The 21,027-nt window shown below is 41.8% G+C and overlaps 1 protein-coding gene across 2 annotated transcripts in view; it reads left to right on the plus strand.

The window, feature by feature from the left end:
- Nucleotides 1-21,027, plus strand: part of plxna1a (plexin A1a) — a 248,462-nt gene that overhangs the window by 195,432 nt on the left and 32,003 nt on the right. For both annotated transcript variants that reach the window (XM_070968471.1, XM_070968472.1), the window contains exons 17-20: nucleotides 5,675-5,768; nucleotides 7,424-7,660; nucleotides 11,805-11,948; nucleotides 18,232-18,466. In XM_070968471.1, coding sequence (XP_070824572.1) covers nucleotides 5,675-5,768; nucleotides 7,424-7,660; nucleotides 11,805-11,948; nucleotides 18,232-18,466 — 710 coding nt within the window. The remainder of the gene's footprint in view (nucleotides 1-5,674; nucleotides 5,769-7,423; nucleotides 7,661-11,804; nucleotides 11,949-18,231; nucleotides 18,467-21,027) is intronic.

A 21,027-nucleotide genomic window follows, 5' to 3' on the forward strand; every position in this document is an offset into this window, starting at 1 on the left:
GGGTATGGGACCTGCCACTCCTTCAGCAAGTTCTGCCCAGGTTCCCCTAAGCAAAGCACTGAATACCCCTTCAACTCCAGTGCAGGTGCTTAATGGTAACCATTACAAAAGTGGTTGTACTGTTTACACACTGGAAAGTTTCACAACAGAGTTTATCCAAACGTGTTCACAAACTAGGTACATACTTGGTGGCATGGAGGCAGGGAGAGCTGGTGAAATAATGTTGTTGAGCTAATGACTGACATTATAGCAAGCTGGGAACATGCTAGCATTAGTCAGTCAGTAGTAGGCCTCCAAATTTCTTTTCGATAATCTTTGTACTGTGTTTTTCACTTTGTTTGCAGGATTGTCCATCATTTCAGTCCATAAGGACTTGCTGAAGAGAGAAAAAGTCAGGTCAGGTGCAACACAGCTACATTATGATAGCTATGATAGCTTCCTCTGTTTTGAACTTCCTATTTGTGAATGCCACAAACTTAAGTGGCAAAGTTCATCAAAAATTGACTTGAAGTAAAAGATTCATGCAAATTTCACCCCCACAAGTGAATTCACTGAATTCCATTTCAATGAACTGATTTAACTACTAAATGTTGCCCTTTGTAATGCTGATGTGACTAAGTCTTATTATTTCTCTTTGAATTTGTAATGTCAAGCTAATCTTCTCCCTTTTGATTTAATCAAAATCGGTGTTTTCACTTGAGGCAGTGTGACTTTGACGGAAGCTTTTAAGCATCTGCTGTAGAAAAAAACGTATGAAAAATATTTGACAGTCAGTGAGAGTAGGACTAGAACAAAAAGAGGATGGGAAATAGGAAAACAGAGGGCGCAGTAAAACAGAAAGACTGGACAGAGATGGTAAGAGTGGGAGAGCAGACAGAGAAAAATACTAACAGCAGTGGTTGGATTTCCCCAGCTATCCCTGCAAGTTTATTCTGATTGTCTTGTTGTCTGTTCCCTGAAGCATGTACCTGAGCTAAAGAGACTCACTTAGACAAAGAGAGGAGCAACAGGGACAGAGGGACTCAGCACAAATATACATCAAGCTGAGGAGGAAGGGGAAAGGAAGGGGAGGAGGAGAGAGGAGGCAGAGGACAAGCAGTGTTGTAACTGGAGTGTGTCTTGTCCCATGATGCATTTGTGGCAATGGTGTCAACACCTTCTTAAAAATCAGTTCAATTGAATGTGCCCTCTGCTCCATTGCTTCAGTATTAATCAGCTGTCTGCATCTCTCTTATAAAGAGCACAGTAATAAAATGCTAGGTCACTTTTTTCCTTTATTGTCATCTCATGAAGTATATGTGCAAACACAGTTTACAGGATGTAACAGGTATTGGAATGGAAGTATTGCCCATGCAACAATTTGTTGTGAAGAAGCGGATTAAGATGGTGCTTTGCACTGTCTTACAATCATGAGAATTTAAGATAAACATGTAATATATATTTACTATTGAAATATAAATAAACCATGGCAACAGTCCAATCTAATCCAGGAGTACATTATCTTACTGTGACAGTCAGAAAACTAATTTGTATTCAAAGTGGGATGAGATTAAAAAATCATTAGAGCAGTTTAGATGGAAGTTACAATACAACATATTACAACCTAAACTTCTTAACATTAATTAGACTCTGCTCAACAGAACAGATTTGATTTGTACAAAATTCATTTTACCACATCATGGCAGAGTTTCAGGGTGGCACTCAGCCACAGTGAATTGAAGTGTCTCACTTCCAGTTGCTTAAGCTGAGGCTCTTGAAGAGATTACAGTGCTGTAGTAGAAATGACAAGAATACAGTATCAGAAAAAGTGAAGCAAACAAGAGAAATACTGTACACCTACGTCAGCTGTCAAAACATTTGCAATCACATTTTACACATTGTGCTGTTACCCAAAGAGGATGAATGGCACCGTTTCTCCTTAGCCAGTAAGATGCAACCTGCCAAAAGAAGAAGAAAAAACTCTGTAACTGAATAGAATAGTTAGACTTGTAGAGTTTTGTCTGCCAAAACGCCAGAGATGGTACATCTACCTTTATCATTTACTCCCCTTCCCTCCCTATCTTTACCGTTTACTGAACTTTTAAGTCTTCTTAGATCAGAGTGAGTCTAGTGTTAGTCAGCCAGGCTACCCAAGATATTAGAGGCTCTGCTTTCTGCTTCATATCTTCACATCACTGTTGCTGGTGCTTGTACACTAAAGGCCCCTACATATGATCAGCGGTAAAAACGCTTTGCGCCGGCTGTCCCATTGTTTTCCTACGGAGAGAGCGCTGGCGCCCCACTAAGCGGCACCGCTACCCTCGGCGTGGCGCACCGCTCGGATCTGCCGCTTACCGCTGCGCTCAAAGTTCAGATTACTTGAACTTTGACCTCATTTGCTGCTGACCTTTCAAAGCGCAACCAATGAGATAACAGCTCTAGGCAGCGTTTACGAACTACCGTTGAGCTAAATACAATGCTAACGTTAGCTTAGCTGTTTGTGTACGTTCGTTATTCCAGGCAGACACAGCGACTACTGCGTCTGCCTGGAATAGCGACTACTACTACTACTACGCTACTGCAAGGGCCTTCTTTTGCGACAAACTCAGATACATTACGTGTAATAATTTACAAACTACGATTAGCTTTCCAGAGTGAGAGGAAGTACTTGCGTTGCCTAGCAACGGTGAATCGCTCGCACTTGTTGATGACGTATACCTGAGCTCCGCCGCCTCCACTCAGCGTCTCTGCGCCCTACCTGGTGGTGAGCGAAGAGCAAATTTCTTATCATGTGAAGGCCCCTTTAGTCATTGTGGATGTGTCGAATGAATGTCTATAATGAAATGACACCTGCTTATTACAAAAATCAGTGGTAGTACATGGAAACCCACCAGAAGGAATGTGCCTTGTTATCTTTCTGTGGTGGAGTGTTGGAGAGGGTATTTACTGAACTGCAAGCCAAGCCAGGGACAAAGCCTCAGTGCCTCAGTGAGTGGCATGATGCTATGACATCGTCTCATTCGTTGTCTTTCATTCTGCCTGTATGATCCTTGTAATAGCCTTCAGACATGTTGCCTGGATCAATTACCTGATCTTGCAGGGAGTGCTAGAACTTCTGCTGATTTAGCTACAACTCAGACTACCAAGGGGAAGTAATGCCTTCCTCGTCAGGGAAGTAGAGCTCGACATACCTTGCCCTATCTTGAATTTGACTGGTGTAAAGATAGAAAAGGTTGTCAGCTCTCGCCATTACATCATGATCCCTACAATTCAGAAGTAATGGGCAATTGATGGAGTCACCATTTTCCCACTTGCAGCTGCAAAAGGTAAAAGTGGTGAAAATACGTACTCCTGATGTTTGTGTCAAATGGCAGAAAGTCCAAGGGATGCTTTCTGCGGCAGGTCCATCACCCTCACATGGAGGCAATACAGACTTCATGGATTACTCAAAGCCACCCAAGTTATTATGAATCCTTAGAAAATGGTTGAATAGAGACAAAGAGATTAAGAACATGGACAGCATTGCCATTTTATAGGGCCGGCTCCCGTCAATATATGGGGGACTCCAGAGTGTACAGGTCTGCAGAGTGGATTGGTTAAGATACACCGAGATGTCTGTTTTTCAGATGTTTGAAATAACACTTTGGGGTTATGCACCACAATATTCAGAAACAGCAAATGGAACGTCAGTCTACAGAATAGAGACTTGTGCAGTTAAATAGCCATGGCAGTGGCAATTGGCCATTCTCTACCTCAAAAGTAACCCCCTGCAGAAAGCTGTTACCTATGAAGATATCCAAGCAACAGAGGGAATAATGTAGAAAAAAACAACAACTTGTCTTTAAGGTGAGACAGCTGAGGCAGCAGTCAGACGCATGTATTTCTGAACTGAGAATGAGGTGCATTACCCTCCACATCCAGCCTGTAAGATGTCTGTGGAGAGATGAGATTCCTTTTTAAGTGAAATATCATGATGTTGGCCGTGGGTGTTTGAACTAAAAACTTCACCAATGCCCAAAATACCCATTGAATGCCCACTGAATGTTTCAAAAATGCTTTGGTGTCCAGTGTGCCATAAGGGAGGTACACATTGTCTATGACTTTTTCAAGACACAAGGTTTGATGTGAAGCCTTTTATTTCAGACAGCTGTTGTGAAAGACTGCAGTATATCCCCCTCCAGGCAGTGAGAAACCTGCAGAAAGACATACAATATGGAATATTATTTCAGACAGCAATGATGTCCTAGCAGGAAGCAGAGTAGAGTATTCAGAGGTGGGTACTGCCACTGTCAAACAAGGTAGGTGTTGAGAAAGTATGACATCTTTCATTTTTGATTTAAGGGTAGCAGTGAAAAGGACAAACTAACTCCATTGTCTTTAAAAGTGAGTCCTCCTATGACAAAGATTTTTCTGTGCACTTCATGATCCCAGTACTTGTAGTCCTGCATTGTGGGAGGTCACCAAAGGAAACAAGTCCACCAATCATTTTCGGTCAGACCAACATGGAAAACCACTGAAGCATACTTAAGATTTTCCCAAGACTTGCATCACAAACTCCAATTTGACTGGTGGGATTTGCAAACCAGTCAGCTGTTGTTTCAAATCTCCATGCATTTCCAGCCATTGAGAAAAGAGTGAAATCTTTGAAGAATTGATCCAACCATATAGACACTTCTACACCAAGTGGGTGTGAGTCTGCCTTCACACCCTAGTCACCAACAAAATTAAACTTGGGGCTTGAGCCAAGTTCTGGCATCATTATTTACTGGATTCAGTCCAGTGACCTTCACTGACTCAAGGCAAACACATATTTACTGTGTATAGAGTTGTGATTAGAGTATGTAGAGTATCTCTGTGGACCGTTCCCCCTCTCTCAGATTTCTCACTCTGCCTCTTACCCTCTCTTTCTCTTTGACTTTGACTCACACAGATGCTCCCTTGTGTTCTCATTCTCTACTTTGTCTCTGTAAACTCCATTACAAAGGGTTCGTGTCTAAGTCCTACCTGATGCCCAGGGCACTCCACTATACACTTGGAGCCAAACTTTCTTTCCTTTCTTTCCTGCAAAGTGGTCAGCCTATACTTTTCTGAACAGGTGCACAAATGGAGAGCTGAACTACACAGTTAACTACACAACTACAGTTTCACACATCCTGTCTTCTATTATTTGCAACTGCCAGAGTTAATTCATATTTTTTTTCATGTTATTCAACTTTTTTTTCTTTTCTTAACATAATTTGGAAATTATTAATGTACAGACAAGTTGCAAAAACTGTACTGATACTGAAGAAGTCAGTAAACTGTTGCTGATATATTTCATCTGTTATTCGGCAAAATAGGCACACTTGTTTATAATAATAGTTAGTAATTCTTGGCTTTTGTTAAGGAATGGTTGCTGCTGACACTTAGCCCCACGCAGAGCTCAGAATCCTTAGTTTAGCAAATGTTATGCTGGCTGCAAGTTGTGACTGTCTCACAGTGTTATTTGCGATAAACTCTTGTTATGAGCGTAATATGAACACATTTTCTTTTAGGATGTTTATCACACTGTTTCCTGCAGATGCAAGCTGCAGTAAATTTGTGCATGTAAATTTTGCCGCAACCAATCAGAAATACCTCTGAATCTGGCAGAGATTTGTTAGCCGACTGGACATTTCTTCCTCTTCTCTTACTCTCTTCCTCTGTGTCCCTGCAGTGGTGGGACCCTACTGACAGTGAGCGGGACCAACCTCGCAACCATCAAAGAACCAAAAATCAGGGCCAAGTACGGGCAGGCAGAGTCCTTTCATGTGAGTATTGATGTGAATGACACGGACACCACATAAACACAGACACACACATATAAACACACATAGCACAAGCCCACGGACAAACAAACAAATGTTCACATCCATTGGCAGCCAGTGCAGACACACAGTGGCATACACAAGCTCATATGCATATATATATATATATATATATATATGTGTGTGTGTGTGTGTGTGTGTGTGTGTGTGTGTGTGTGTATGTGAATATAAAGTATATACGGTCTACATTATTCAGATTTACACACACATGCAGTACATACATGAACTGATTTATTCAGATATACCCCTCCACACATCTGCAGACAACTTTTAGAGAGCCGCTGAAGGTGGCAGACAGTCTGTCTCTGTGTGTTGCTCACGTCTCCTCTCTCTAGAGCTACAGCTTCAGACATCTGACGCTACCTCAGGCCACATAGCTTTTCAAACGTCACCGCACTGCATGAGTGTTTGTGTCACAAAAAGAAAGAGACAAAATGAGAGACTGTGTGTGTGAGTGAAAGAAAGAGAGACAGAGATTGTTTTTGGGGGGATGAAGACAGAAGAAAGAAGTCCATGCAAAACCTGAAGTTCCATTTTAAGAGTTGAGGCGTTTTATCAATTCTATAGAAGACACTCACAAAGCACTTTGGTGATTGTCAGTGTGAGTTCAAGCTCTTTAGTCGTCGGGGTTAAGAACTGAACTTCAAACAATACTAAGGCACTTCAACCTGCTGATAAAGCCGTCGTTTATTGAGGCGAACGGCCTACACGATGCATCCCACACAATCCTTTATCAAAGTGCCGCTTCACACTTAAAGGACCATGCTGATGTTTTTTAATGTTGTCGCCCATTTATTACAAATCATGAATACTTAACTGACAGCTGTTTTCCAAAACACTATAGAGTTTTACATTTTTCAAGAGGTTTTTCTTCCTGATGGCCTCTTATTCAATGACAGCCAGCTTGCCTTGACTTGCTTGAGATAAGTATTTCATCACAATGAAAATCATCATGTCTTCCAAGCAAGACTTGCCTTGACAGAATAGCAATGCAGCAATGCAAAAAACATGGAGGCAAACAAGAAGCATCTTGTTTTGTTTATTTGATACTTACATTTTCTTCTTCTTACTATCAGTGTAAAATACATGTGTAGTAAATGGTCTGAAAAGATGCAACATAGTTTGGTCTTCCAAGCAGTTCTGTAAATTGAACCAAACATGGCCCTGCCATCCTGTATTCATGTATTCTTTAAGGCAATGATATTGAATATGTGGATAATGAAAAATATTGTTAGGTATAAGCAAAGGCCCAGCACATTGCCCATTGTTCACAATTGATCATAAATTTGCAACCAATTTACATTTCCAAAGGGTAAACAGCATTGTAGTTTTACGGGGCATTGGCTTACAAAATGCTGTTACACCCAACAGGTCTCTTTTAAAAGCAGATTATATTCAGTGTTTGAAAAGAAGGCTTTTGTACCTGATATTCTCTTTTAAACAGAACATTAACTAGATTATGATCAAAAGTAATCAGATTTGTTTGTTTATAGCTTCATACAAACAGACATAAGGAGTTTTCCCGACTCATTTCTAGCAGATTCACCCACTGACTACAACATAAGCCATAAATTCTCTTGTTCTTGTCTCGTTTTCAGAACTGCACAGTGTATAACAACTCAGTCATGATGTGCCTGGCTCCATCGGTGGCAGATTCAGAGCTGGGTTTTTCTGAGACCGGCACCGGGCCGGATGAGATCGGGTTCTACATGGACAACGTGAATGCTCTGGTGGTGGTCAACGAGACGTTCAGCTATTACCCCGACCCCGTGTTTGAACCGCTGAGTCCCACTGGAATACTGGAGCTCAAACCCACATCGCCGCTCATACTCAAGGTCAGAGGGGCAAAAGTGTTATTTTTGAGAGACTTTTCTTGGCCTGCCTGTACATTTCCATTTATTTGTGATCTGACTTTTTACCATGTGAACAGCTTTGGCTAGTACCACTGCTTATCTAGGGAGCTTTCTAAACACTTTTTAATGTGTCAGGCACTTGTTCTACAATTCAGGTGTGAAGATGAAGAGTCTCAGGTTCTCTGTCTTTAGAAAGTTTACACAGGGGGAAAATTGTCACATTAGTGTTACAAAATGAGATAAGTGGCTCCTTTGGTTGCCCTTATCTCATTTTCATATGTGCCAGATTCATATCACACTTTACCATGTGTTGGCTGATTTGTACTGTAATGATGGATAAATCTGCCGAGCATTCCTCTTTATATTGAACCATCAGGTCAGATTTGATTGGGAATCGTATGAACGGACCTTTCACCAAGCTTCCCATTCATTACTGTTTCTGGCAGTAACACATAGGCAGTTCACAATGATAACAACAGATGCCACCCCAAATTTTTTGTCATTTTTGAAACAATTGGTCCTTAATTTCAGACAAAGGTGGACAAAAGCTTTTGATTTCTTTTCAGCCACAATAGATTTGTTTGCTAATGACAACTGTCAGTGGCAGATTTTGTCAGCTGAGGCTAGCTCGCTAATTACAACGTTAAATTTATTGAAAACCCTGTTTCTTAGTGAATCTTAGAAGTTTACAACTTGTCGTTTTAGATGAGCATTTTGTTATGATATATATTATATTTGGTGTATTCACATGATGGCAACCAGAATGATATTGCACAAATAAAAATCAGGACAGAGCAGCTAAAAGTACCTTAAATTCTACCAGCGTCCAGGATTGGTGTCCACACAGCACCAGATACTACACAGTAAATGTGCTCTAACAGCCCACAATCCCACAAGCCAATGACGTGCTCTTTGGCCGTGGAAGTAATGTTAAGATAGGTTACCTCTGAATTTACTTTACAACCTCTGCTGATGCCATTATCACCCTTACTACAACTCGCATGCGCACTGCTTCACCATGTGGAGAAATCTTGACAGATCTGCCACACTTTGTGACAGTTGCTATGATTCGACAACCACAGTTTGGGGAAGGGGTTTAGCAGATGGTCACTTCCTTTATCGCCTTGCAGCCCAAAACAGTGGATGTGGTTTTTTAAGAGTAAACAAATGTAAAGGTAGATTTAGCCAACAATAATATGGATACTATTATTGATTTTTAACAGAATATTGATACTGAGTAGCCCCACAAAAAAGTTTGTTCACATGCAGAATGTATATGTATACTTGTACACACATTCTCAATATTTTATTTGAGCCTAGCTCTCAAGTAGCAGTAGATGTTTTTCTCCCAAGGTTTTTCTACTTTCAGGTTGACTACGAGAGTCTCAAACATATTGAACCTATCTTGTATTAATAATGGCAAAGCCCACACACACCAACACACATTCACTGACATCTTTTTTCCACACAGGCAAGAAAAAAGCTCACAAATGTGTTTACAAGGTCTCTCAGAGGGGAAAGAAAAAAATCTCACAAATTCATAATTGAAAGCTGAAAGCAAACATCCACACCTTCCAAGGCCAATTTCTGTCCTTCAGTAACTAACAGCAACTTCTTTGACTGCCATCCTCCTCTGCAGCCTCGAGCCCTCTGAAATAACAGTCCTTTCAATTTGTGTAATTAATTTCGAGTGCTGGAAGGGCAGCATGGAAGCACACAGGCCCGCAGTCCAGGGGATTTGGATTATATTGGTTTTCATTTTCATTAACAGTGATTGGACATAAGTATATGAAATTAATTGGCAATTTCTGAGTTGTGTGTATGTGTCAGAGTGTTATCTCATGGAGCTCACCTGAAATATTTAGTCAAAGAGTGGCTAGAGAGGAATTAGAGTGGGAGGGAATATACAGGTATAAGTGCTATTACTAATACCAAAATAAGAGAAATAGCCAGCAGATCAGTGACTGGAAAGAGGTGAAAATGCAATTTCTTAACTACCACCATGTGGGCTATACTGTGTAAGTAGTGTAAAATGGTTTTACTTCATCTTTCATGAGAGTCTACACAATAAAGGGACAATATAATCATTTCTTTTAGATCAGTATCACATCGGACTGTTATATCTGCATTGAATCCAGTCTTCAGTGCTTTTATCTTCTGCCAGACTCTGCCTCGACTATCTCTTATGCTATCACAGAGAGGCTGTTACGCTGTTCATTTCCATGAAGAGATTGAAAGCAGCGTAACCGTCGTAATTTATTTCTTAAATGATAATTTATTAGCAAAGAGCCTCTCAGTAATTGCCAAATCTCCTGCTTGGCTTGTTGGAGGAACTGCCTACCCATTGGAAGCACTGATGAGATGGACAAAAATGCAATTTGGCGGGGTGGGATGTGGGGGTTGCATTTCTCAGAGATGCGTGCGCTGCGCTCGCCACGCAATTAATTTCTCATCTGAAGTGTCGGGTGTGTTTTTACTGAGGTGTGTCAGCGAGAAAAAACATTTATCTGGTCTCGGTGTTTCGTGAGTGCTTTCCTGTGTGTGTGTTTGTGTTTTCCGAGATCGTGTCCCTGCACGATGCTTCTTGCCTGTCGTGTGCATGTGTGGCAACAGCTCCGTGTGTGGCTTCGAGTTGAGTGCATGTGTGGCTTGATCTCTGCATGTGTGTGTGGCGAGCAGGCTGTGTGTGTGTGTGTTTGCGAGGTGGAATGGGATGCATGTTTACAGGGTTGCAGAGCGGGGCTGGGTGGCGGCCTGCAGAGACGATGGGATTGGAAAACGGAGTCTGTCTCTGCGACCCACTGCTAAGCCAGCGGGAGACACGGCAGCTATCTCCTCTCTCTCTCTCCCTCACTCTGTCTATCTCGCTCGCTCGCCGGCTCTGTCTTCGACTCAATCCCTTCTTCTTTCTCACTTTAGAGTATATCCCTTTCATCTTTTTCCACCCCTCTCATAAACTTGTCTCTGCTCTCTCCGCTCCTCGTGCCTGCTCTCCTGATGTTTTCCTGCCATGTTTCCTATCTGTCTTGTTTTCTTTGTATTCATCTTTCCCCCTGTTGCTTTTTGTTTTCCTGATGTTATGCAGGGTCTTTCTTTTCACACCGCTAACTGCCCCCCTTGCATCACAGGCAAAGTGTGTGTCAAATTGGAACTAGTGCACTTGATATAGAAATGAAAAACTGGAGCTGAAACTGGCAAATGTTAGAATTTACACACACTTTATGTGTGGAATCCGATTTAGTGGACAAAACCGTCTGTGGGTGAGAGTTTGTTGGCCTCCCATCTGCCTCTACACAGTATGCAGCAGTGCAATTTGCTCTCTTCCTCACCTTCACCTTCTTGTCTTATTTCTTTTCTCCAGTTTTTCGCTTGATTTACTGAATTATTTCAATACAGAATATGAAATGTGAATATTCCATCCCAGAAAAGCACATTTCATACAGTAAAAACAAGCAGATGAATTAGAAAAGCACATCAACAATTCTAGAGTTGTGAGCAAACAATTGATGCTTGAAAATGAGGAAACAAGCAGTTTAAGCTGAAATGATAAGTCTTGTTATATTCTGTGTATATATTTCATTGTCAACAAAAAAATAAAATGAAAATACCAAAACCAACTATGAATTGGTCTTAATAACAGGTATTATTTGTGTATCCAAAGGCTGATATATTTTCTTCCTCTGTGCCACAGAGCTCCATTGTTGTTCCTATACTCTGAAAAAGTGTGCTGAAAACAAAGGTACTATTTACTCCTGTTGCTAAAAACTACAGTCCCAGCTGTTTGAGGAAGTTACTGAGCCTAAAAAAACAACAGTGTAGTTATACTTGTGACCTGTGTTTAGTGGGATTTGCTAACAAGAGGGTTTCTAAATGAGCAATTGTATTGTCACTGACTCATTTCTCTGCATTCATTTACAGAAACAAGTGTGATTGTCATCAAAGAACCATGCCACCAGAGTCATTCTGAACACAGCTCTTTGTTAAGTTGAAAATCAAGGAAAGGATGCTGTTTCACTGGCTTTAAGTGAAATATTTAACAGGTGTTTCCTACAATTTGATCAGGCCAGTGTGAAAATAAATGAGCTGAATGCCTCTCCTCACCACATGTCTCTGTGTGTGTGTTCAGGGTCGTAACCTGATCCCAGCGGCTCCGGGTAACAGTCGCCTCAACTACACGGTGCTGATTGGAGAAACTCCCTGTGTCCTCACCCTGTCTGAGAGCCAGCTGCTGTGTGAATGGCCCAACCTCACCGGACAACACAAAGTCACGGTCAGATCACGACTCTGCCTCCTCTGTCTCCTCATCTCTGCCTCCATCAGCGGCACTTTGGTCTAACGTGACTTTGACTTTGTAAAATGTTGCACTTTTGTGACCCATTTTGTACCAGCATGCACGGCATAGATTATCTGGAAGAGAACTGGCTCGATATTATGGGCTGAGACCTTCATGGTAGACTTATTTCTTAATGTAATTTTTGTATTTCTTATCTTCCTTATTCATTAAAGAACTGGGTCAGTTTTCTGAATCTATTCAAAAAACAATTTATAAAAGTTCCCCTACTTATACGCACACTGACCCAGTCATTTGTTTTTGTGAATATGAAAACATTTCAGCGGAACAATCTCAGCCCGTAATGCCACTCTAACCTTGTTGTTGAGTTATGTGAATAACCCCTCGTATCTTTTCTGAACAATTTCCTCTGACAGATGCACGATATGCTTCATTGAGGGTGCACACCAAGGCTGCTGTTAAATATGTAATGCTTAATTAACATGATGATCTTCACTGGCCTTCAGCGAGCCCAGAACCAGAACCCTGATAAATATATACGACATGTACCTTCAAAAAACAAAGCACAGACCTGCAGATTTTGCATTTAAGAGTTTGAAATGCCGCAAGTCACTGGGAAATCATTCACTTGTTCATATAATACGCTCAACATGACCACAGTGAACCTCCGGACATGTCTGCAGATTGAAGACCGTGTTTCTTTCTGTCCGCTGAAGCGTATCCACATCAACAGCTGTGCAGGCGTCAGCAATTCTTTGCTGCAGGTGCTGCTAGTTTGAGATTTTAGAAGTTTTTAAGTCCCGCAGTGCCATCTCCATTTTTCATGTTTTTTATTAGCTTCTGCTTTGATGATGTAGACTTTTAATAATACACAAAATATAATGTGCCCAACCTCAGTAAATCTGCCACGCACACTCAACTCTAATGGAAGCTATGCCCATCACCACTGCTCTGCACACCTCTCCCTACATTTAGTGTTGTTCTGAGACTGATGTTCAGCTTGCCACGGCAAACAAAGACCAGAATACTCTTCTTCTGGCATATCTGATTAATATTGTCCATGCCAGATGAAGCAGTGTGCAAGCTTCCATGAAACAAGAAAATAAACTTGTTTGGAAAAAGAAATCCTGTGGAGGTAAAGCTGACATTTATACTGCGTCACACAGCAATCACAGGTGTTTCTCACTGCCAGCATCACTTGAGCCATTCTAGTGAAGGACAGATGTGGGCGAGGAAGAAAGACTGACTGAAGTTTGAGGCTTCAATTAGCAGTTTAATCTCAATTAACCTGTCAGTCTCTAAAATGTCACTTAATTTCCCGTTGTTAAAGTTGACATCTTCAAATGTTGTGTTGTACCAACAGTCCCAAAGTTAAAGATATGTCACTTCAATAACTGATTACCAGAATTGTTTCTGTTGACTGGCTGTTTGATTCATGATCTCAGCACTAAACATTCTGCTGTTGAAGTGTATTTCATGGTCTCTGTGCAATAGAGAGCAGGTTAGCAGGGACTGTGCCACATTCAAGATGTGTTTGAGGCCTTTGCAAGCTACCCACAGCAGAAAACATGTTTATTTTCCCATATTTTCACCTCAGAGTGCACCGGAATTCTTCTTTTATATGTTGAAATTGCCCCCCGGCATGCCCCCTCTCCTACAGGGGCTCGGTTTCCATCACCTTTTTCATCTCACTCGAGTTCGCCGGCCTGATTCCTGAGTGCTGATAGCTGCACACTGTGTCAATTAAAGGCAAAGGTAGAGCTCCTTTTTGGTAGTAAACCCTCCATTTTGCCTGTCCTTAGATGGCAAGTTGTTTTTTTTCTATTAGCATAAGGTGATACAGTATATTCTCAAAACAAATTCACGGGCTAATAAAGGGATACCTTTATTCAGAAGACTAGAAAATAAACTAGTGCTAAATGTGGGCAGACGGAGAGCTGAATTATGTATGACGTGTAGTAAGGGATAAGAAAAGCATGTGAGTGTTCATTTTTGCTCCAGTTTATGTCCATGACAAGACACTGTCAGCAGTGGGGCTCTGTCCTCGAGTGATGCAAAAACATAAAAGGTGGTATTAAGAATAGAATTGTTTCTCCAGGATGCCACTGATATGCAGACGCTAAGCTCGTCTCTAAGCTCTAATCCAGGAACCTCGTTCACTGTATAAACCTTTCTGATGTGCAAATTTTGTCCAACTCTGAGCAAATCCAAGCTAAAGTTGCATTTTAGAAAGTCAGTGCCATATCGTTGGCGAGTTATGCTTCCTGTTTTCTGTGTCATGAGCTGCACCTTTTTTTTTTTTTGTCACCGCCCACCGTGTCAATGCTGTTGATGTCACTTTCATTGATACTGTTTCATATGTTCTGAAATTATGATACGGCAGGAAATAGTGCAGAAAAAAGTCACAGCGTGCGTCCCACGCCAAGCGTTCGGCTTTACTTGTCTAGAGCGTTGAGCTGTCAGCAGACTGCACACTGATATCCCTGATTCGCTCTGACTGGAGCAGACTTTCAAAATCAGCGCGCAGTTCCTGGATCATCTGCATTGAGGAAGGTCAAACATCAGCCAGGCGACGCAGCACTCACTCTAAATATATTTGGATGTTTGTCTGAATATCCCGCCAGTACACCCACTCAACTCTCCCCCACCTCCTGCCCCTGTTAAACTTGTCACCAATGTCCTTTCACAGTCATTTCACTATATCATTATGACATTTACTCCCCACTAGCTAAAGCCAATATACCTAGAAAGCCACTGACAGCGCATCCATGTAATTCAATATGATAGCACTCAACAGAACCAGCTAGTTCCAAGGTGGAACTCTCGTTTCTTTTTCTTTTTTCCTTCTTCTTTTTTTTTTTGAACGAAATGTCATGTTGAATATGGGAGCGATGCAGTGTGTTGGGGGGATGGTGGAGTGAGTCCTTCGTCTGACAATAGCTGAAGAAAAAATAGAGCTGTCTGCTCCTATCTCTTCTGCTGCGTGCGTGTGTGTTAGCACATGTACTGTGTTTGTGGCTTGTCTCCCGCGCACGCGTGAGTGCGCATATGATTTTATTCATGTGCACGTGCATGTCTTTGCGTGTGTTGCGCACGGTGCTGCAGAGAAGGACACAGCTGTAGCGCAGTAATATTCCCCATGTAGGATGACCTACATACTAGGGACCCCAATGGGTGTCCAGACATACTTGGCTTGTGTGTGTTTTTGTGTGCATGCGTGGGTGTACAGAAAGAACTGCTGTATGCGTGTGTCACTGTGTCTTTGTGTGTCCCTTCAGATGCTCAGCTGTGTGTTGGCAGCTGTGTGCCTCCCTTGAGTTTTCGAAGAAACTTGCTTTTTGTTTTGGCCTTCAGCTTTTTAAGTTCCTCCATCAGTCCTTCAGTCTGTCAGGAGAATAAAAATAGACAAATGCCTCGAAAATGTGTTTCCAACTTAATAGTGCTTATACTTATGCTGCACTCATGTCATCTGAGGATATGTTTTCCCCTGGGTAATTGTATCAGTTACACCAGTGACCTCAGATGAGATTATAATTACCAACTGGCGACATGAGGGGTAACAAAGCAACCCAATATCTGGAAATTTCACCATTCTAATGTCCTTTTTTTTGTCGATTTGTTGCATTCAAGTTCTGCTGTATATCCAACATGTGAGCATTGAGTTTGGGGTGGTCCAACCAAGCTGTCCAATGCCGAAAAAACCCTACAAGTCCTGAACTAACTCCTTAGTTTGAGTGACAACATACAGAAAGCTGGACTACAAATTTGTTGCCGTGAATATTCAGTGGGGCCTTCCCAGTATTTTGGTTCATGTGGAAACAAGTCAAACCACTCTTAAAAATGTATGTTTCCTGACTTTGCTTGAGTGTTTTTTCACAGCAGACTTTTTGACTTTTCCTTGTGGGAAAAACACAGCTGTGTTACTAATAACATGAATGATGGCTGAGTTTTATTCAAGTGTGCCAGTAAGCCATATACAATATGTCCTGAAACTGAAGCAACTAAATGGAATTCAGCCATCATTCATTTCATTATTTACAGCTATGCTCTTCCTTCTGGGAAATGTCTTCAGTGAAAAAAAGGTCTATCTGGCCTCCAGTTTCCACTGTGAACTCATTTTTCAAAACGTCAAGAGACTTTTGGTGCCTTCATTGCCACCAAATCCCATCTCATGCCAGCACAGACAACCTATAATCATATGCTCTACTTTTGCTTGTTGTACATTTTTTTTTGAGTCTGAGTTGATTATCTGTCAAACAGGAACTCATGTGTAAGAGCCATTAATTGCACATTAAATTTTGTCCACTTGCAAAAACATGCACAAGCAAAAAAAAAACACCTTTGACTTCACGTAAGTCCAATACTCACTCTCTTTATGGAAATATATATCAGAAATATCCACCTCTTCAACTGCTAAATGCTCCACTGTGTTCACCAGAGAGTTGCTTACTCTGTCTGTCCAACCCAAACATTAAAGTTGTGGGCTGTCAAACCAAAATGATGAGTAGAGGGCAACAATAGAGTTGAGTAATAATTCTCTGTGTTACTATGAGCATTACACAAAGCCTTGTGAATATAAAAAAATATGAAAGCAGCTCAAAGACATAGGTTTAAATGTGTGAAGAGTTACCGTCATCACTTGGAGCCCGTTGACACTCTCCCATTACAACGTGAATGTAGATAAACCGATTAACTGGTTTGGCTGCTTTATTGGCAGCTGATAGGACACTTTACAAACTGTTGTTATCTGTGGAACTTGCCTCCAATAGTGGTCGATAGCTGCGCAGCCAGTTCATCGGCTAAAGGCAGACATCACGTACTGTTCAGTACAAGAAACCTCTTGTATTTGCGACATGAAGCTGCATCAAACATCACTGATGTCTTCAGACTCACTCTTATAAATCATCAGCTTGAATACAACTGAACTCAACCAAACTCAGATTTTTGAACAAGTTCATTTAGTTCAATCTCCTTTGCGAGCAACCTCATCATGTCCGCGCAGCTAATTGGCCACTTAATCTTATACAAGCCAGTGTAATTGTCTCTACTATTGCAAATTTCATTTGTCGCTATTGACTACATTGATATTGATATAACAACTTCTCTATTTTATTTCTTTTAATCAGACTTTGATCATGTCAACATGAAAGTGCACTTACAAGAGCTTCAAAGTGCATAATCACACCTCATTTTAATCGGTTATCAACCCCCCTTGTGGATAGCTTGATTTGATGCATTCCACTGCAGTGAGTTTTTTTTTTTTTTTTTTTTTTCTGAGACACACTGCACTTATGTTAATGTATTTAGTCACAAAAAATAACATTACATGTGTTTGACTTCCCATAATTACCAAGACTCCTTGGGGAGAGATTCAAATGCTGGTGATTACTTTGTTTGATTGCTTATAGTGTGTGTGAGTGCGTATATATGTGTGTTCTGTGTTCTGTTTAGTGTTTTGTGTGTGTCTTTGTGTGTATGTGGCTTTCTGCGTCTACAGTGTTCACTTTCCGACCTGAATCAGTTTGTTAAAGTTGACAGTGATGAACGAGGACATTAACGACAAAATATCTACCTCAGAACCCAAATAAGAGCCGAAATATGTGCACACGGTGCTGATGGTGAATCATTCACAGGACTGAGCAAGCTCGCTCGTGAGATCTTCATCAGGGAAACCCTCGGAAACCGCACGCCTGCAGGCAAGAATTGAAAACTGCTTCTACAAGAAGTGTTCACAGCAGTGAAGGTGATATAAGGCTGTAACAGAGAGGCCTGTTCAGTGTGAGTACAGAACAGATCAAAATTTAATGATCCTTGTGGTAGAAATTGGGTCAACCAACTTCTTTCATTAGACCACCAACTTTCGATCTCTTCAGACCACCTCATCTATTCTCAAACCATCTGCTGCGAGAGCAGTGACCGCCTCCTGGTTTTTTATGTCTCTCTGGAAGGCGATAGTGCAGATCTCCAGACTAGCAGAACAGAATCTGGCAGGGGAAAGTAAATAAGCAGAAATTTCCTCTCCCTTAACGGGTGTGGTGGAGCTGCCTTTGAACGATGAACTGAACCCTCAGCTCAGATAATGCAGCTGCTCATTGGCGACTGGTAGAAGAGAGAGGTGATATCGATTGCGATGAATAAAGCAGAGTTGCTTACAAAGAAATAACTTTTCCCGGGTAACAAATGTGTTTATTTTCTCCCTTGATCATTAAAAATCAGTTGTGTCTGTGTGTGTTTTTGTGTGTGTGTGTGTGTGTGTTTTTAGATCCGTGCCGGCGGGTTCGAGTACTCCCCCGGGACTCTTCACATCTACTCAGACAGCCTGCTGACGCTCCCCGCCATTATCGGCATCGGAGGGGGTGGTGGCCTGCTTCTGTTGGTCATCATCGCTGTGCTGATTGCCTATAAGAGAAAGTCCAGGGACGCCGACCGCACCTTGAAACGTCTGCAGCTCCAGATGGACAACCTGGAGTCCAGAGTGGCCCTGGAATGTAAAGAAGGTAAGAAATGAAGATGTGTGTGAACTTTTATCCACAGCTTTGTTCAAAATGATGTCATCATTTAAAAAAAAGACAAAAGAACGTAATAAAACTTCCATGTTTGTTATTAACAGTTGTAGACGAATTGAAAAGTTAAAGAAACCTTCAGAGTTCGGGTTGGATGAGAAGATTGATGCCACTCACTTACTTCTGTTAATATGAAGGTAGAGCCAGCATCTGGGCAGCTTAGCTTTACAGAATGTCGGCGTTTTGGTTGTTCATTTCTTGTAATTCATTTATAAATAAAACTGAATTACAAAGCTGTTTGTTTAAGGATTGTGTCAGAGAGCAGAACTACAGCAAGACTAGAGATGTAATTAATAAGTTATCCTTACACACTCAGCAGCAGACTGTTTCATTTATGTGACAAGGTCATATTCAGTGGGATTTGCATAAGCATTTTATTTTCACTGAATATACAATAGATATTTCTAGACTATTTCTTGGCCAGGCACTGGCTTCCCTGCATCTCTTTAGACGAGCGAGGCTAACAGCCTCCTGTTTCCAGTCTTTTTTTAAGCTAAGCTAACTTGCTTTTGGCTGTTGCTTGAACATTGAGATTTTAGATTTTAGATAGTGTACGTTAGTTTCCCATCCAGATAACACAGAAGTCCCAAATGTATTAAATTACACAACTGTCACACAAAACATCACTTCATCTAATAGTACCTAGATACAGTACTGCCTGAGGAAACGAGATCAGCCGCTGGCAATGACATTGATTGGGCTGCGTGAGTCTGCTATGTAGAGTGAGTACACAACTATACAAGATGAGAGAGCCAGTTGAGGTTTCATGGTATGAATGTGCAAAATTCTAGAGGACATTTCTATAGACTTGACTGCCAGAGGGACCTGTTATAGCCAAAGAAATCATGTTGAGAGACAGAGGGAGAGAGAGATAAGTGGTTAGAACTGTGAATGAAACTGCAGGCAGAGATGCAGTCAATTGCAGTTGGATGCTGCCGTCATCACTGACAAAAGGGTTACTGCAGGGTATGTTTACTGAGGTAAATGCATAACTGTCAGAGCTGAGTCACAGCAAATAAAAAGCAGTTTTATTTAAGAAAATACAGGGCTGATGTGAAATAATACTTAACAGGAGGAAGGCATGGCCAGTCAAGTTACAGTTTTATCACCATCATCACAGGAATGCAGTCAGGAGGCAAGCCAAATGGTAGAGTATGACGTGTCCACCTCTGTGTTTTCACTCACAGGTGTGCCACTGATACAAACAGAGGGGCCACAAATTAAGGGAAAAACACTATTAAGTGACAAAGTAGGGTGCTGTTCCACCATTAGATTCTTATTTCTTTGTGTGGATGCCATCCTTCCAAAAGACCGTTCCCTTCTGCTTATTTCCGAGGGATCTCGTGTGATTAGCAGCAGGGTGTAGATGACTGATGTGAGGACAGCTCAGGTGTTTGCACTCAATATAAAGACAGAGGCACACAGCCGTGGTGCAAGGTTAGAATCAGTAGGCGGTATGGGCGGGGGGTGGGGGGCCTGCCTCTTGTTAGCAAGATGCTCAGAACACATCCCTCCTGTTAACCTGCCATCCCCGCTCTCCACCCCCCAGTAGCCGAGAGAGTCCAGGGGCAGAGGGGTTGTTTAATTGAATATGTTAGTCTAGTCTGCCTGACTTATTGATCCTTTATCTGACCGAGGTTTGTGCAAGTTAGAATCCATGGCCCCGAGCATGGCTCTGAAATATCAGCAGTCTAACCATGCTGTGATAAATCCATGCCGCTCTCCGTGATGCTGAAGTAGCAGACGGATTTGTAATTGCGCCTTTTTGGCCCAGGCCCGACCTTCTGTCAGTTTCATATTGGATCTACGAAATTTTCTAAACTGCTGTATGCTCATACTATAAATTATCAGTTCTATATTGTGACTTGTATACTGTATTCAGAAAATACACCCCCAGACCAAGCGTGGGAGGTGTACATGGGTGTGTGTGTTGGCTGGGAATGTGGGAGCAGGGACGTGCTTCCACTGGGTCATCATCACTGTTAGAATGAACAAATCGCTGATTATGATGTGATGACAGGACACAGAGTTTAGCCAGGATCGCTTGTAAAACAAAAAACAGCAGCAGCGCTTGATTTAAAGTGCGACAGCGTCAGGGCATCTTTTCCGACATTCTCATTAAATGTGTTCTCAGCTTGTTGTAGTGCCTCATTTTAAGATGTCACATCTAGAAAGGCCATGTTCTTTCAGATCACATGGTAATCGAGTCAATAGAAATAAAAACACTCAGTTTTCCAGGAAGTTAAGCACGGCCTTATTCCCACCCCGTCTTCAAAAAAGCAGCCCGCCCCGCCTGCTGTACTCCCAGCTGGCCTATAGGGACGAGGCAGTGTGTGTGGGCGGAGGAACAGATGAAGTGGGCGGCCTGCTGTGTGTGTGTGTGTGTGTGTGTGTGTGTGTGTGTGCGTGTGTGTGTGTGTGTGTGTGTGTGTGTGTGTGTGTGATAGCAAATGGAAATGTATGTGCTTGAGGTCTGCTGTGCTCTGAGAGTCTTG

Source organism: Chaetodon trifascialis, chromosome 8, assembly GCF_039877785.1.
Source record: "Chaetodon trifascialis isolate fChaTrf1 chromosome 8, fChaTrf1.hap1, whole genome shotgun sequence".
Classification (NCBI taxonomy): domain Eukaryota; kingdom Metazoa; phylum Chordata; class Actinopteri; order Chaetodontiformes; family Chaetodontidae; genus Chaetodon; species Chaetodon trifascialis.